The 18,001-nt window shown below is 42.5% G+C and overlaps 1 protein-coding gene across 2 annotated transcripts in view; it reads left to right on the forward strand.

Annotated features, from left to right (window-relative positions):
- The window catches only part of LOC310689972 (ubiquitin-conjugating enzyme E2 E1), a 57,515-nt gene extending 46,398 nt beyond the window's left edge, over positions 1-11,117 (forward strand). For both annotated transcript variants that reach the window (XM_083468614.1, XM_083468615.1), the window contains exons 5-6: positions 9,512-9,659; positions 11,002-11,117. In XM_083468614.1, the coding sequence (XP_083324740.1) occupies positions 9,512-9,659; positions 11,002-11,099 (246 nt within the window). In that variant the 3' untranslated portion in view covers positions 11,100-11,117. The remainder of the gene's footprint in view (positions 1-9,511; positions 9,660-11,001) is intronic.
- The last annotated feature ends 6,884 nt before the right edge of the window (positions 11,118-18,001 follow it).

The following is an 18,001-nucleotide window of genomic DNA, read 5'->3' on the forward strand; positions in this document are numbered from 1 at the left end:
TCTTGTCAGGATTAAACCTGAATCTGTTAGCCGCCATCCATCCTCCAACCGCCTCCATACACTCACACAGGACCATTGTACCCTTCGCCTGCCATATCGGAGAAAGTGGGACCATGACAGCATGAAGGTGTTTTGAGATAGTAGATTACCCGTGAAGTGCCATTTTGTTTTGTGTTTTCTTACTCTTTGCTTCAACAGCAAAGATGGATTTAGCCTTGTATAACTACAAAGTACTTCGCTACCCTCACATTCCGGTATTTTCCCATTTATTATTTCCATTGTGGCTTAATATATATTCTCTGCTGTCTTATTCACTAATGTATCTCACCTTTTGGAAGACATATTTTCTATAATTCCAGTAGGTTTGGCAAGCAAAGATCCAGTTCCATAGTTCAAGTCAGACAAAAACTGCTTATATGTTCCTTACAGACAGCAATAACTTGTTGCTGTTGACTACTTTTGTAATCTTTCTATTCAGTTTTCGCCTCTAAAACATGTTCACTGATATTTCACAAAAATGATTTTTATCATTTTTATTTTTATTTTTTTAAAAAAAACCCTTTCAAATGCTCTGAACTCTTGTTTTTCATTTTATTTTTAAACTGTTGTTTACAATAGTGCTATAAAAAGCATTTAAACAGCGCGCTTCCTCTATTAGGATCCCAAGCTTCTTCAAAAACTCTGAAATAGCTGCGCTCTAAAACGATGTATCTTGTTAATTGCCTTTGAAAATGCAGTTGCCTGGTCAATAAAACACAGCACTCGATAAATAATTTACTCAGTTAAGAAAGACCTAATTTAGCAAAAGGCCTTTAAATTTTTAGTTAATCCTAATTTTATTAATGTTGTCTGGTGTCCTCGTGGTATAACGAAATACTGGGTTATAATCTTTGCTGTATTCTCCCCCCGACCCCAATTTGTTCTAAATCGGGATTCTTAAATTCTCACACAAATGTCTTCTGCTGCGTGAGATGGGAAGTATTCTATGTGTGACATTGAAATCGTATTCTGTGTAGATTTTTCCTCGGCCTTCTGCAACCTTCCAGGGATGTTACCATACTTCAGAAACCAAGGTTGGATCTAGACACATTAAAAAAGTGATTCAGTTAAACATGTTGTAAACTTCATAAAGGGAAATCCCGTTGGCAAAAGACAAGACTCCACAGCGCCATCGGGTGTCACCGTGTTATAATTCATATAAAGTGTTTTTTCGTTACTAATCTAGCTGAGTCTCAAGACAGAAATAAGTAAATTTTGAACAAATGGTTTAATTACCCCTGCTTAAGCCTTGTATCTCCTGACTCTAATCCAAATGAGTGGACCCTGGGTGGATCTAAACACAGGGGGAAAACGCTATACATAAGGAAGAAATTAGATGGTTTTATTTTTTATAATAATTTTAATTAGTTTTCAGTTACAATAATCCAGTCATAGTTTCATTATAACAATGCCAAATTATAATACAATTACTAATAACAATCATTCAGATGCCAAATTATAGAATTTAGGCATAGAATTATAGAATTTAGGTGGCCCCCCCCCGTGTATAAAAATTGATGGTTTGATGATTTACTTTATTTCTTCGTTCTAAAATCTTATTAATTTCAGTTACACTCCAATCAAAATAACAATCCCTTAAACAACAACTGCAATGATTTATAAATCTACAGGCAAAGCATTCAAACTATATCCTTGTTATTTCTGTGTGTGGCTAGAAATTTGATCGTTTTAACAAAAGAAAAAATCTCTATGGAAAACGGTGCTTTAAAATTTCCTGCTCTCTGGCGCCATCTGGTGTTGCATGTTTATAACGCATTCAAATCCCTTTTTCTTTAGTAATGTAGCTGATTCCCCCGTCCTGCTCCATCTCTGGGTCAACCAGCAACCATTTTCCTTAAAGGGGGGGTCAGACATTTCTGTATTGTGGCCTACGCTGGCCTTGTGCGGGTTACAAAATATGTTTGTGAAAGACACCGTGTGTTTTCTATACGAACACTGAGAATTTGAGACCAAATCAGTGTTAAACTATCATGGCAATAAATGAGAAGTTGCTCTGGTGGATCAAAATTTTAAAGCAGAATAATTTTTATTTGTATCAGCCACTAGCAATAAAATAAAACATACTGAAGATAGAGGTAAATACTTAACTCTAGGACAGGGGTCAGCAAACTTTTTCAGCAGGGGACCGGTCCACTGTTCCTCAGACCTCAGGCCGGACTATATCTTGAAAAAAAATATGAATGAATTCCTATGCCCCACAGATAACCCAGAGATGCATTTTAAATAAAAGGACACATTCTACTCATGTAAAAACGCACTGATTCCCGGACCGTCCGCGGGCCAGATTTAGAAGGCAATTGGGCCAGATCCGGCCCCCGGGCCTTAGTTTGCTCTAGGAAATACATTTTGTGGGTTTACATCAATAATCAAATAATATATCTTATTCTAATTGCCCCCACTAAAAACCTTGCAGTTTTTGCTGGCACCTGATCATCTTGATCTGCTAGAAGGAAGGACACAGTAGCAATGTTGAGTGACCTGGCATGGACAATAGGTAAAGGCCGACTCTGGGGTTGCGGCGCTCATCTTGCTTTATTGGCCGAGGGAGCCGGCGTACAGCTTCCGGGTCATGTGGCCAGCATGACTAAGCCGCTTCTGGCAAACCAGAGCAGCGCACGGAAACGCCATTTACCTTCCCGCCAGAGTGGTACCTATTTATCTACTTGCACTTTGACGTGCTTTCGAACTGCTAGGTTGGCAGGAGCAGGGACCGAGCAATGGGAGCTCACCCCATTGCGGGGATTCGAACCGCCAACCTTCTGATCGGCAAGCCCTAGGCTCAGTGGTTTAACCCACAGCACCACCCACATCCCCGACATGGACAATAGTAGAGGGGTAATAACCTCACTCCTCAAATCTTTAGAAGGAGGGCAGGCCAGAAGCACATGAGCCACTGACTCAATACTGTCATCTCCACATGGAAATAACCATTTCCCCAGGGGAATTTTTTTGAAAGCGACCCTCGAGTACAGCCGAAGTCAGTACATTCCATCTTGCGAGAGTGAAAGCGCGTCTGCATTTTGGAATGGTCAAATTTTGCAAAGAGGGTGTGCCAAAGTGTCAAAAGGACTAGGTGGAAAATAATCATACCATGGACAAAATTTCCTTATCGTGGCCGGATAACCTGCGTTCAGGCTGGATCCAACCCATATTACTTAATTACTTTTATCTTCTCTGCTGCTCCTGAATAACAGCTTTGCTGCCTCACCTCCAGGGCCGGTGTAGCCATTAGGCAGGGGGAGGTTGGCACCTCAGGTGACAGAAGTCTCCAGGACGGCACCCCGTCACCAGAGCCAATTTTGGGTGAGATCTTGCCCTCCTGAAACTCTTTGCCAGTGGGGGCGGGGGTGGCAAGCAGTGAAATGGGATGTGCCGCCCCTGCTCACCTCTGCAGACAGGTAAACTACCTTCTTAGAATTGTAGAAATCTTTTGCCCAAAGTGGGGCTCAAACCCACATCCCTGAGGTTAAGAGACTCATGCTTTACTGACTGAGCTATCCCAATGGGAGAGATATTGGAGGTATGTTTTGAGTGCTGGAGATCTCGGCAGAGTTGAGCTATTCTGTTCTTGGACACAATACATCCAGAATCAAAGTTAGCCAGGGGACTGGACCATGATAAGAACTTTCTGGATATCTGACAACTTCATTGTAGTGTATAAAAATACTTTTGTGCAGTTAATGCAGTTTCTGGGAGACTTATTCCAGACGACGTCATCCAGTTTAGTTTCATGCTGCATGTATTGCACATTACCCCCAGGCATATGTTTGAGTAGACTACTCCTGGCATCTGTTCAAGCAAGCCCTTAAGGTTTTAAGGAAACCCAAATTGTGTTACAGGCATACGCATGTAACAGTATACACACACCCTCCACACAGACGGTCATACACCTTTTTTACAGGGGCTTTTTCTTGGGGTGTGGGTGGATGCAGAAGTAGGAGAGACATGAGTGCTTTAATATCACTCCACAAAAGCTCAAGGCTTTTTCCACTGATGAGTTTGGAGTTACATAACACTTCTCCACTTATTGCAAACCAGGCGTCATTCATGCAGTTAGTGGAGGGGAGAGGGAAACAAACAAGATTTTTACTACCCACCCAATTCTGCTCCTCATACTACCGTATTGGCACGAATATAAGCCACACTCCCCCCCCCCCAAATTCTGACCATGAAAAGTTAAAGTGCAGCTTACATTCACAACCTTACGGGCAGCAAGGCAGCGCGGCTCCCCCCCCCCCCCCGAAGTTGTACAGGTATTGACTTTTTTTCTTTCCCCCCTTCAGTTTTAAAGGTGCAGCTTATTTGCTGCATATTCGAGCCAATACGGTACTTTTCTTCTTCCCTCCACCTTTGCAGCAGCTGGTGTGACTGGCAGGGATCCCAGATTCAGCAGATCACAATCATCTTAAGACAGGAATCTGCTGAGTGCTCCAAATTCAATGCAACCTGTCATATATAGATACAGAGATACAGATACAGATGTATACTTTTAGGCATGTGTATTTGTGTGACTGATCCCATCACCTCCTGGCAAATAGAAGAGGAAGAAATGGAGGCAGTGAGAGATTTTACTTTCTTGGGCTCCATGATCACTGCAGATGGTGACAGCAGTCACGAAATTAAAAGATGCCTGCTTCTTGGGAGAAAAGCAATGACAAACCTAGACAGCATCTTAAAAAGCAGAGACATCACCTTGCCAACAAAGGTCCGTATAGTTAAAGCTATGGTTTTCCCAGTAGTGATGTATGGAAGTGAGAGCTGGACCATAAAGAAGGCTGATCGCCGAAGAATTGATGCTTTTGAATTATGGTGCTGGAGGAGACTCTTGAGAGTCCCATGGACTGCAAGAAGATCAAACCTATGCATTCTGAAGGAAATCAGCCCTGAGTGCTCACTGGAAGGACAGATCCTGAAGCTGAGGCTCCAATACTTTGGCCACCTCATGAGAAGAGAAGACTCCCTGGAAAAGACCCTGATGTTGTGAAAGATGGAGGGCACAAGGAGAAGGGGACGACAGAGGACGAGATGGTTGGACAGTATTCTCGAAGCTACCAGCATGAGTTTGACCAAACTGTGGAAGGCAGTGGAAGACAGGAGTGCCTGGCGTGCTCTGGTCCATGGGGTCACGAAGAGTCGGACACGACTAAACAACAACAACATTTGTGTGATGTCTAAGCCTCAGTCTGAGTCCACACACAAGTTTTTCTGCAGGAGCCAAGTGTTCCTTTTGTGGGCAGACGCTTTGCTACCCAGCCTTCCAATTTCTGTACTTTGTCATCCCTATGTAGAGTAGCTGCTTCAGAAACAAGAGCACAAATTAAGTCATGTATCCTGCTCTCGAGTCCCCAGAGGAAGAATGTGGTAAAATGTGACAGATAAAATGAAAAGTGCGCTTGAAATGTCTAATGAGAAATTCTCCCGTGGACATTGACATTTGTGGCAAAAGGTTACCAATTTCTGTTCTTTAATCAGGCAACTGTCTGCAGGAGGCACGTGGTGCATAGGTGCACTGTAAATTACATGGTTGTTCTTCTGCGGCCTCGGAAACCGAGGAAAGTAATGATAGATTATTGCTGTAGCAATCCCAGTGCACCTTTTAAGCCTGTGTAAATCTGATGTAATAAAGACGGTTGGCACAAGAGGGCAGCAGCTCGCCATTAATGTTGATGCTCGGCCTTATTCTTGTGACTATTCTAATTAGTTTCCAAGGAAGAATAATAGTTCTCACACTGGTGATAAAACCATTAGACTAGTAATAGCTCTGTAAATTATACGGGGTTCAAAACATGAAACTTAATTTCACTATTTGGAGCAGAGTTCAGTAATCACTTTAGCAGAGATCCATGCGGGCAGGGTCTGTATTTCAGTAAAGTTTGGGGATTTTTCAGTAAAGTAGGGGATAGCAGGAAACCAGAGACTTCATCAACATTTGCATGTATTGCAGTCACAAAATCATGAATTTTAGAAGCACTTATTGTAACTATTTCCCATTTATAACTTGTAATAAATACATAACCCTCCAACAATTCTCAGATGAAAATAGGGGTGTTCCATTCAGTCACCATCATTATCTATTCTGGGTAGCTTCCAACATATAATAAAACATTTTTAAAAAACGTTCCCTATACAGGGCTGCCTTCAGATGTCTTCTAAAGCTTGTACAGTTACTTATTTCCTTGGCTCGGGGGTTACATAACTCCAAAGCGGCTAACATTTCTCCAATGAAAACAGAGGTGTCCTAAGGAAAAGTGGGACATTCCGGGATCAAATCAGAAACCAGGACGGCTTCTGTAGACCCAGGACTTTCCCTGGAAAATAAGTTGCGGTCTGGGATTTTCTCACTCTTCAGATGCTGATTGTAGACATTCTGTTACCCAGTAATTTTATATAGGTTAGAGAGCCAGGCTTTCAAAGCACATAAAAGCCAGTCACTTAATGAAGCACTAATGCAACATGTCAAATCCAAGTTGTGTGTATTTTATTTCTTCTCCTCCTTTGGCGAAAACTCGTAGCCGAGCAAGATTGTCTTCCATAAACACGGTTTTAACAATGAGTCCGTAAGTGACTGTGGAGGCCAATTCTGGATCCACACGTCCTTCCACAGTGGGGACATTGGGTTCTGGGTGGGAGTTGATCACGGTGTGGATTTGCCAAGCGTGCCTTCCTCTTAGCACGTTTATCCCTTGCGTCCTGAGTTCGAGTGTCTTCAAAGTCCATGACACCTTTGGTAAAGGCTGTTTTCCAATTGGAGCGCCTGCAGGCCAACATTTCCCAGTTGTCAGTGTTTATACAGTGGTACCTCTGGTTATGAACTTAATTCGTTCTGGAGGTCCGTTCTTAACCTGAAACTGTTCTTAACCTGAGGTACCACTTTAGCTAATGGGGCCTCCCGCTGCTGCCGCCGCCGCACCTCCAGCGCATTATTTCTGTTCTCATCCTGAGGTAAAGTTCGTAACCCGAGGTACTACTTCCGGGTTAGCGGAGTCTGTAACCCAAAGTGTTTGTAACGCAAGGTGTTTGTAACCTTAGATTTGCTTTGCCTTGAGAAAGTCTTTAAACCTTTTTTGTTGACCACTGGCATTACGGTTTCCATTTTTAAGTTCAGAATAGAGTAGTTGCTTTGGAAGGCGATAATCAGGCATCCACACAACATGACCAGCCCAACAAAGTTGATGTTGAAGAATCATCGCTTCGGCACTGGTGATCTTTGCTTCTTCCAGTACACTGGCATTAGTTTCCTGTCTTCCCATTTTATTTAGGGCCGGTTGCTCAGAATGAACCCAGGCACCAAGTGAGCCAGGGGGAATTCACAGCCTGGCCTATGCGAGGTTGATTCTTCATTTGGCATCTTTCCAGTCACCCCAAATTTACTTTACAGCTCCCAATATAGGTGTATTAAGAGTAGACTCCAAATTCCAGTGCTTCCAGCAAAGCAGGACTATCAGAACAGTAGCAACGAATTTGCTGTAATACTTTTGGCTGAGGCTGAGTATGAAGGGACTGAGGAGTCGGTGTGTTATGATTCTTCTCAAAGCCAGGTGGGGTGATATTGAGAGAATAAGTGTAACTTTGAAGAAATTAACCATTTTAGCAAGTTCAGAAATGCCACACACATCGGGTCCAAACAGATGTATGTTAAGAGATGCTTAAGTTGATTGTACACCCATTATTATTTTGGGGAAGCATGTTCCCCCCCACCCCCTTTTTTTGTAATTTACTAAAAGACAAGTCTTATTAACTCAGTAGCCAAAGCAGTGTGGAAATGCCTTCTAATCTAACTTTGAAGATGACATTCCGTTTTTAACAATAGATCAAGACAGATTAGTGATTCGTACAAGGGCCAGCGTCCTCCATTTAGCCCTTGCTGCTACAGTGGTCAAGGGGTAAAAAACTTTCCTGCCACCCCCTAAAAGAAAGAAAAAACACTCTTAAAATAGTTTTGCTCATAAATGGATGCATATGGGAGAGCTCAAGTGAGAATCATCTTGCCTGGGGCTGTTCAGAGCACCTCCATCTTAAGTGCTTGAAAGATTAGGGGAAACAGAATGATAGGTCGGCAGGAAATGAAATTCACCCTGCTGTGTAGGCATCTGCTTTTTAGGATATGAAATTCTTGTGTCTTTTAGCAGACCTCCAAAAAACAACAACAGCCTGTCATTGTGTCAGTTTGGTAGAAATAATTAGTTGAGATGGCAAGCGGTAGCCCCTGTATTTTGTTGTTGTTGTTTAGTCATGTCCGACTCTTCGTGACCCCATGGACCAGAGCATGCCAGGCACTCCTGTCTTCCACTGCCTTCCACAGTTTGGTCAAACTCATGCTGGTAGCTTCGAGAACACTGTCCAACCATCTCGTCCTCTGTCGTCCCCTTCTCCTTGTGCCCTCCATCTTTCCCAACATCAGGGTCTTTTCCAGGGAGTCTTCTCTTCTCATGAGGTGGCCAAAGTATTGGAGCCTCAGCTTCAGGATCTGTCCTTCCAATGAGCACTCAGGGCTGATTTCCTTAAGAAAGTTTGATCTTCTTGCAGTCCATGAGACACTCAAGAGTCTCCTCCAGCACCATATAAATCATTTTAACTATATTCACTCACCCATGAATGTAAAATCTAAGAACTGATAGTGCTTTGTTGAGATAAACTTGGACATATCATGGAACTTGGATTTTTTTTTAGTCCTTGGTCTTAGGACTAAAGGCTATAGCAGGACATTAAAAAGAGAATGCCTCTGTGAGCAGCAGCAACATACATATATATATATATATATGCAGGTTTTGGTGTCTTCGGGTGTCTTCCCGTGTAAGAGTTGGGGTGTCTAGGCGACGTTTCGACGAGGTCTCACTCGCCTAGACACCCCAACTCTTACACGGGAAGACACCCGAAGACACCAAAACCTGCATTCCTGTACCCGTGAAAATCTACGAAAGCATATATATATATATATATATATATATATATATATATATATATATATGCAGGTTTTGGTGTCTTCGGGTGTCTTCCCGTGTAAGAGTTGGGGTGTCTAGGCGACATTTCGACGAGGTCTCACTCGTCATCTTCAGGCTGGTGCTTTCGGCTTCTTGTTACTGGCTCTGTTCCAGTAACAAGAAGCCGAAAGCACCAGCCTGAAGATGACGAGTGAGACCTCGTCGAAATGTCGCCTAGACACCCCAACTCTTACACGGGAAGACACCCGAAGACACCAAAACCTGCATTCCTGTACCCGTGAAAATCTACGAAAGCATATATATATATATATATATATATATATATATATATATAGGCAATATGATAGTCACCATCACTGACAAACTTGGTGCTTGAGTTCTAATGAGAGAAATGCTAGAGGGCTTGTCTGGAAAATCCCAGACAGAAAGCTATTTATGGCTGGGTCATTTTTGAGTTGAAGAGGCTATAACCATTGATTTGTGTGTCTCTTTTCTTTTTTCTCTTGCAGGTTACCTTTCGGACAAGAATCTATCACTGTAACATTAACAGCCAAGGGGTGATTTGCCTGGACATCTTAAAAGACAACTGGAGTCCAGCGTTAACCATTTCTAAAGTCCTCCTTTCCATCTGCTCACTTCTCACAGACTGCAACCCTGGTAAGGCAGCCAAAACGGGGCAGTGGGCGAGAGAATCTCTGTTCTGCAGCAGGATTAGCTTCAGAGCTTCTTTTTTCATTATATTTATATATATAGAGAGAGAGAGAGTTTCCGTTTTTTTGCAAATTGGCTTCAGACTGAATAACTTACATTGTTCCACGCATGCTTTTCAGAATGTATGCATACATGGTTCTACCTTCAGATCAGTTACACAAATACTGCTTTGGGTTTATTCAAGTAAAACAGGTGTGTAGATGCAGCTGATGAATTCTGATGGAACAGTTCCACGTGGAAGACATTCATCTTTCGCTTTGGCATCCATCAAATCATTTTAACATCAACATTTGCCATGACTTACCCACTTTACTGTATTAGGAACCACTTTCTTGACAAGTAGTGTTTTTTTCTTCTGGGGGTACGCATACCCCTAAACATTTTGTGAATCTTCATACTATTGTCCATTTACTGTATTTATTCTTCTCAATTTGAACTATAAAACGGTGATTTTCTTGAGTTAAAATGAGAGTACCCCTAAACATTTTTTTACGGGGGGAGAAAGCACTGACTACAGTTGAAGTAGCTTTGGGTTGAGCATTTTCGGGTTGTGTTCCACGGCGACCTGGAGGTAATGGAGCGCGTTACTTCCGGGCTTTGCCGCTCGCGCATGCACAGACACTCAAAATGATGTCATGCGCGGAAGCAGTGAATCGTGACCCGCGCCGACGCGGGTTGCGTTCGCTTCAGGATGCGAACGGGGCTCCGGGATGGAACCCGTTCGCATCCAGAGGTACCACTGTATATGCATAGAAAAATCTGACTGCAGAATCTGAAATACGCATATTTAGAATCTGAAATATTCCAAACAATTCTAAATTTAGAATTCTAAATTCACAGTGACAAGAGTTGAACATGTTTGATACAATACATAAAATGGTCCATGGACTGAGAAGCAGCAAAAGAATCTGGGGAAAAAAACATATTCTTATGTGTGTAAGAATACGAGAAGTTTCCTTCTTTCGAGGTGCAATTCTTTTTTGTTTTGAATGAATATTAGAGGTGTGCTGTATCTGTAGAAACACCAACAGCCTGTTCTTATGCATAATTACTAAGAAATAAGTTTCCAGGGTTCAGTAGACCCTACATGTGGCTGGAGAAACCCAGCCAGATGGGCGGGGTATAAATACTAAAATAATAATAATTGCAACTCAAACTTCAGTTCAGTCACTGAACAGGTGGTTTTCGGAGTCCCCAGTGGATTTAACTTCTTCTCTTGTGATATTTCCTTTTTTTTCCCTGCCCCAAAGATCAATGATGAGCTCGAATTTTCTTTCTTCCTTTTCAGCTGACCCCCTGGTTGGAAGTATTGCTACTCAATATATGACTAACAGAGCAGAGCATGACAGAATGGCCAGACAGTGGACGAAGAGATATGCTACATAAACTGGAATTTTTCTCCAACCCTTGCGTTAAATCGTCTGTGATGGAAAGAGCTGCTTATGATTTTGAAGGGGGGGGAGACACGGGGGGGAGGGGAGGAACTGAGAAAAGAGTAGGGTATTTCTATAACAGATTTTATTCAGTCTTTTATTTCCTAAGATTTTGTTGTTGTAACTTAAGGTATCTTGCTACAGTAGTCAGCTAGAATGGGGAATAGCATATTTTAAAGACTGTCATTAGTTCAGCAATAGTAGCTCTGAATTATAGCACCAAGAAGAATGTAAACTACTTTGGCAATTGGAGGGGCGGGGGGGGGAGGAAACGGGTGTTTGGTTAACTTGTGATAGGTAAAAGATTAAAAACAGCTTAATTTTGTACAGGTACAAATATTTGGCATTTATGTAAAAGTTCTTTCAAGAAGACTCGCTATATGCTTCTTCTCTTTTAGTTTGGTTTTATTTTGTAAAAAGATGTTGGGAATATTTTCTTTTCCCCCCATGGGAGGTGGGAGAATTTGGTATTTAACAGACCCCTTTTAAAAATCAGCCATCTCATTGGTTTGAATTATGGGGGGGGGGTGGCTGTTTGGTTGCCTCACCTAGAACAGGGGAAGTAGTTCATGTATATTCATTTTTCTATGCCAAGTTAACCTTTGTGAAAACAAAAGGTTTTAACTAGGACTTAGGGCAACCTGTAGTGAAATACCTTAAGCTGTTTAACTGTAAGGCGTGAAATAGGAGTCACTCAGTGGATTGGTTGTATGTTGTGGGCTACCTAAGTCTGCATTTGTTACTGTGCTAATAAAAATATGTACAAAAAACCCCCCACCTCTCCTTCTGTCTAATTGAAATAAAGGTTAGTACAGTGGTACCTTGGTTCTTAAACTTAATCCATTCCGGAAGTCTGTTCCAAAACCAAGGTGTGCTTTCCCATAGAAAGTACAGTGGTACCTCGGGTTAAGAACTCAATTCGTTCCGGAGGTCTGTTCTTAACCTAAAACTGTTCTTAACCTGAATCCCCACTTTAGCTAATGGGGCCTCTTGCTGCCGCCCTGTTCTCACCCTGAAGCAAAGTTCTTGACCCGAGGTATTATTTCTGGGTTAGTGGAGTCTGTAACCTGAAGCGTATGTAACCTGAAGCATCTGAAACCCAAGGTACCACTGTAATTTAAAACGGATTAATCCGCTCCAGATTTTTAAAAACAACCGCTAAAACAGCAATTTAACATGAATTTTACTATCTAACAAGACCATTGATCCGATCCATAAAATGAAAGCAAAAAACAGTGTACTGCAGTCACACAACCAATCAATCAGTAGCTGAACTGGGTTCCACACAGTCAGAAAAACGAAACAAAAAAGCCACAAAAACGCAAAATAAATAGCAAAAGCGGGCAAATTTCAGCATAACACTCAAAACGGAGCACGTTTGGCTTTCGAAAAAAGTTTGCAAACCAGAACACTTACTTCTGGGTTTGCAGCGTTCAGGTTCTAAGTTGTCTGAGTACCAAGGCGTTTGAGAACCAAGGTGCCACTGTATATTCTGACAGAAAAACACCACACTGCAAATTAGTGGTGTCATATAAGTTGCTGACGCCTGGGGTAGGCAAGTGTTGTGCCCCCTGGTGGACTGGGCAGCTGGGGTGGGGGCAGTCACCAGGGGGGCGCATGCAGAGCCCATACAGAGGGTGAACTGAGCCCACCCCCAACAGACTCCTTGCCCGCTGCCTCCATCCACCTGCCCACTAGACCAACCCACCTGCCAGGGCTCTGTGCCTGTCATGGGGCGCCTAATTGCGCCCCCCCAAAATATACGCCCAGGGGCCACAGCCTCCCTGCCCCCTCCCCGGGTTACACCTTTACATCAAAGTTTATAATCTAAAGGCAATAAGGCGCAGGGTCTCCAACTCTGCACATGTTCTTTTTAGAAATGGTTTGTTTATGCCTGAAAGCAGTGGTTTTTTTCCTGGGGGGGACGCAGACCCCTAAACATTTTATGAATCTTAATTTTGGCCTCATTGAGGGGCAGTATTTCAATATGAATCGGAAAATGAGAGTACCCCTAAGCATTTATTTATTTATTTAGGGGGAAAAGCACTGCCTGAGAGTATTTAGCCCTCTCATAAAATACCAGGGAAGTGTACGATGACAAAGAAGCATTCAGAAACCAATAAAAAGCAGTACAGAGAAATTATTAAAATGACTGAAATTTTTTAACAACAGCACAGGCCTATCAGGGAATTTGCTTTGACTGTGTGCCTCTGTCAGATATGCTGTCACTTTCTTCGTTTTGGACTAACTGGGCATTAGTATTCCTGTTGCATGGTGTAAATATGCAAGGCTCGAGAGCACATCCATGGTCTGGGGTGGGGGAGAGCTCTAATGGGAGGCTTTTGAATTTGGCAGCTGGCTCTACGAAAGATCCCATAAGCAGTAGTGAGAGGAAGAGGAGGAATTGTATAGGAGGAGCACAGCTCTGAAGTCGAGACAGCAAAAGCTTGATAGACCAAATCCAGAATTTGAGCCAGCAGAGGAAGGAAATGCTATGAACTGATCCCTGCTGCAAAACTGCCCTGATACTCTTAAAAACCTGTAAGCTCTATATTTAAAGCTCTTCCAAACATCAACTCCAAAGCAGTGTCATTTTCATACAATTCTCCCTTGCCTTGGGAAAACTGGTATGGGTTATCTGTAAGGGCGATGTACCCCTGCTGGGCTCACAGCTCCTGATTGCTTCTGCTTCTGGACAGCATCTTAAGACATTCAAAGCTGTGAATATAGAACTCGACTGCTAAATCTTGAGCGCACAGACGATAGTTATAGAGTTACATATAACACTTCAGGCCACAGTGACTCCCTTTTGCGCAAACCGACATTGTGCCAAAAATAACACTGGAAGCACTGAATGGTTTGCGTAGTTAAACCTCGGGGCCTTTTGAAGGCTGTCAGTCTCACATCTAACACATTCATCTGTCACACCTTTTTGCAGATACACTAAAGGTTTGATCACCTGCTTTTAACTGCCTTTTGCAATCGGAACTTCCTTAACAGTTTGTCATTGGAACAACCTGCCTGAGGTTTCAAGCCATTAGTGCTGATGTATTATTGAGCAGGCATTCTAAATAGTTGAGAAGCGTCAGTACACCCTGTTTTCTCTATTGTAAACAACCCCACTTCCTCCAGCTGCTTTTAGCCTCTGAATAATTCTTAAAAGGAGTTGTTTCCAAGTTAGCGGAACAGAGTAGACCAAATGAGATCTTAAGCGAGTGCCGAGCGAAGCAGTGCCATTATTTCCTGTGTCTCGGAAAGGATAATTCTCTAAATGCAGCCCAAAATGGCGCTGGCATTTTAAAGTGGCAGCTTTGCATTGTTGGTTTGCATTTTGGGGTTCTCAGTAAAACCTCTGGTTTACAGCGGGTGGCGCTGTGGGTTAAACCACAGAGCCTAGGACTTGCCGATCAGAAGGTCGGCGGTTCAAATCCCCGCAACGGGATGAGCTCCCGTCGCTCAGTCCCTGCTCCTACCAACCTAGCAGTTTGAAAGCACGTCAAAGTGCAAGTAGATAATTAGGTACCGCTCTGGCGGGAAGGTAAACGGTGTTTCCGTGCACTGCTCTGGTTTGCCAGAAGCGGCTTAGTCATGCTGGCCACATGACCCGGAAGCTATACGCTGGCTCCCTCGGGCAGTAAAGTGAGATGAGCGCCACAACCCCAGAGTCGGTCACGACTGGACGTAATGGTCAGGGGTCCCTTTACCTTTTAAGGAAGCAGACAGTAGACTTGTTAGGAAGCAACAGGAGTATACTGCACCTTCCTTACTTACGTGGCTCTTTCCCACTTCATACATGCATTTTCACCAAGGACCAGAACTGTAAGGAGAGCAGCAAACTGAACAGCAGAACATATCAGAACCGTCTTGACCCTGAGAGCCAATTCAGACAATTAAGAATGGAGATTTCAGCACTTGTTCGCTGATCTGGAAGTATAAACTACTGGACTTCTCAGCTGGTTAGAGCACAGTACTGATAATGCCAAGGTTGCAAGTTCTATCCCCATAAGGGAAAACTGCGTCGCGGGGGGGGGGGGGGTTGGACTAGTCGATCCTCAGAGGTCCCTTCCAGCTCTACAATTCCACGATTCTATGAATTGGCCCACAGTATGAATTGGTCAACATTCCATATATAGGACAGTGTCGCTGCTTTGTTGCAAATTCAACATATATCCAAAGCCGCCTGTGTTATGTCCCGCTCTTCCGGTGGAGCAGAACAATTTGGCAGAGAGGAAAAAGAGGAGCGCCACTGGTTCTTGAGGCTGAGTGACATGGGTGAGATAGAACAGTTGTGCGTATAGGATTTTCCTAAGTTCCAACATACTGGAATCTGAGTTTTTATGCTGCTTGTGTCTCATGCTTTGAGAATTCCATCATGTAGTACAAACGTCACTTGAGGCGACTTTTTTTTAAGATATTGAGATGTGGGATCATTGAAAATGTGGAATGCAACACTGAGCTAGCTAGCTAGCTAGATGAATGGATAGATAGATAGATACAGATAGATAGATAGATAGATAGATGATTAGATAGATGATAGATAGATAGATAGATAGATAGATAGAGATAGATAGATAGATAGATAGATAGATAGATAGATAGATAGATAGATAGATAGATAGATGATAGACAGATGATAGATAGATAGATAGATAGATAGAGGATAGATAGATGATAGATAGATGATAGATAGATAGATAGATAGATAGATAGATAGATAGATAGATAGATAGATAGATAGATAGATAGATTCAAACTCCAATCCTGTATTTTTCCACTCAGAACAAATAAATCATCATCTGCAACACTATTGGAACATGAAGAATGGAACAAAAGGAATTTGGTACAATGCTTTGAATGAAACTGTTAAACAGGCGGGGACAACACATACCTAAATAAGGACCACTTTCAAATAGAGGGGATTTCTTTAAAGCTTAACAGAATAAAAGGGAAAGCAAAGTAGATCACAACTCAAGGCTTGGTATCATTAGAAAAACTGCTAACAGGATCTGGAGGAGGTGGAACTGTAGTTCTCAACTGCAACAGACAACCTTGCAAGTTTCTAGCAGAATACAGCAAGAATTTGGTCACTCCCAGAAAATGGCAACCAATTCAATCTGTAAGTGATGATATTCTTTTCCAGTCACACTCACTAGGTACATAGTAAAGATTTTTGATGACCACTTGAACAAGGAAAGACACTTTTTAAAAAATCCAACTGGCATATATTTTAATCAGTTTAGAATGTTGAAATCTTCACCCTCTTGGGCTACTAGAGGTAAATTCACAGGAAGAGCCAAAGCACACTGAGAAGTTGCATTCTGAAAGGGTGTTCCAAGAAATGAGAAGACTAAACCAACAATCCTGGAATGTCAGCAAGGCAGGCTTTACTGAAATCTGAAAACGCAAAAAGCAAGTTATTTAACAGGACACCTCTAAGCTGCCTTCTATTTGTTGTTGAAGACTGGCACACCCTCTGTGATGTCTCCTAGACAGCTTAGGCACACGTTGGCGTCTTGGCTGGACTACTGCAATACATGATACTTAGGGTTGTCATTGAAGATTTCCTGGAAACTCCAGCTAGGACAAAATGCTAGGTTGCTAATTGGGACATAATTTACCTGGTGCTTTCATCATCTGGGCACCAAAGAAAGTGATGGGCATTACTTAGAAAGTAATTGTTTGGGACCTTATTGAAAGACCTTCTGTGCAAATACTTCATTCTTCATTGGAAGCACCATCTGAAGTCAGGAGGGTGGTGACTGGGGAAAGACCTCTTGTGATTGCAGAAAGGAGTATCTCTTCCAAACCAGCTCATCTTTTATGCCATTTCAGTATAAGAGAGGACTTTTATTTGCTCAGGTATTCCAGCATGCTTTATTAACTGTTTTTAACACTTGTTTTACTGGATCCAATTGATTTTATGGCTGCTGCCTTTTTTTCTTTTCTTTTTTTTTGCTTTTAATGTTTTATATGGACTTCTATTGTACCTGCTACTACTTAAAACTGTTCACTCCCCTGGGAATCTTATGCTGAAGAGTGGCTAATAAACGAACCCTTTATAAATGACTTATTATTAAAGAGTGGCTCTTTTTCTCACCTACGCTGCCCTACAGGAGAGCAACTGCTTGCTTAAGCACTTAAGCCAAACCCTGACTGCTTTTTATGTGGGCTTGGCTCTCACTTGTGAAAATCTGGTCCCATTACTCCACGATGGGCAACATAAAACAAACAAGTTGGATCTGCAACAAAAAGTCGCAGCGTTAACTACTCCTGATTAGCGTTTCAGCTGGCCATGCCCTTTTCTCCATTCCATCTCCTCCCATTTTCTGTCCCTCAACCCAATATAGCAGACAGCATTTCATGCCCGCTAAACATTCTCACTCCTCACTACCCCTAATTTCCCCCAAAAAATGTTTTCACCCCCCTCCACTTTTGCAAATCTCAGGGTTCTCCCAAGGCTTCTGATGCCTCCATCTCGTGCACAGATTTTGGCCACAAAAATATGCAGAATCAAAGTACGAATTCACTATTATTATACACAGGATGCGAGAGGCCTGCCCTGTGAGAATGGAGCGTTTGTAAATGGCTCACCCTTACCAGATTTTTCTAGGTGTGCAATTGACGGGCGTGTATCCACACCCTCCCCATCTTTTTCAGTCACAATGTTTTATGGCTTGCTGTCCACACCAGTGGGCAAAATTTGAAGGAATTCATTGGGTTCTCTCAGTCCCTTTTCCTCCATCCTGAACACCCTTTCATTCTGGGCAGGTATGCAAGTATTTCTATAGCTTGTTTGTGTACATCTTTTTTTTTAAAAAAAGGGCTATTCATCCCCTTTACAAACGACAGCAGAGA

This window comes from Podarcis liolepis, assembly GCF_965112155.1.
Source record: "Podarcis liolepis genome assembly, chromosome: 12".
Classification (NCBI taxonomy): Eukaryota; Metazoa; Chordata; class Lepidosauria; order Squamata; family Lacertidae; genus Podarcis; species Podarcis liolepis.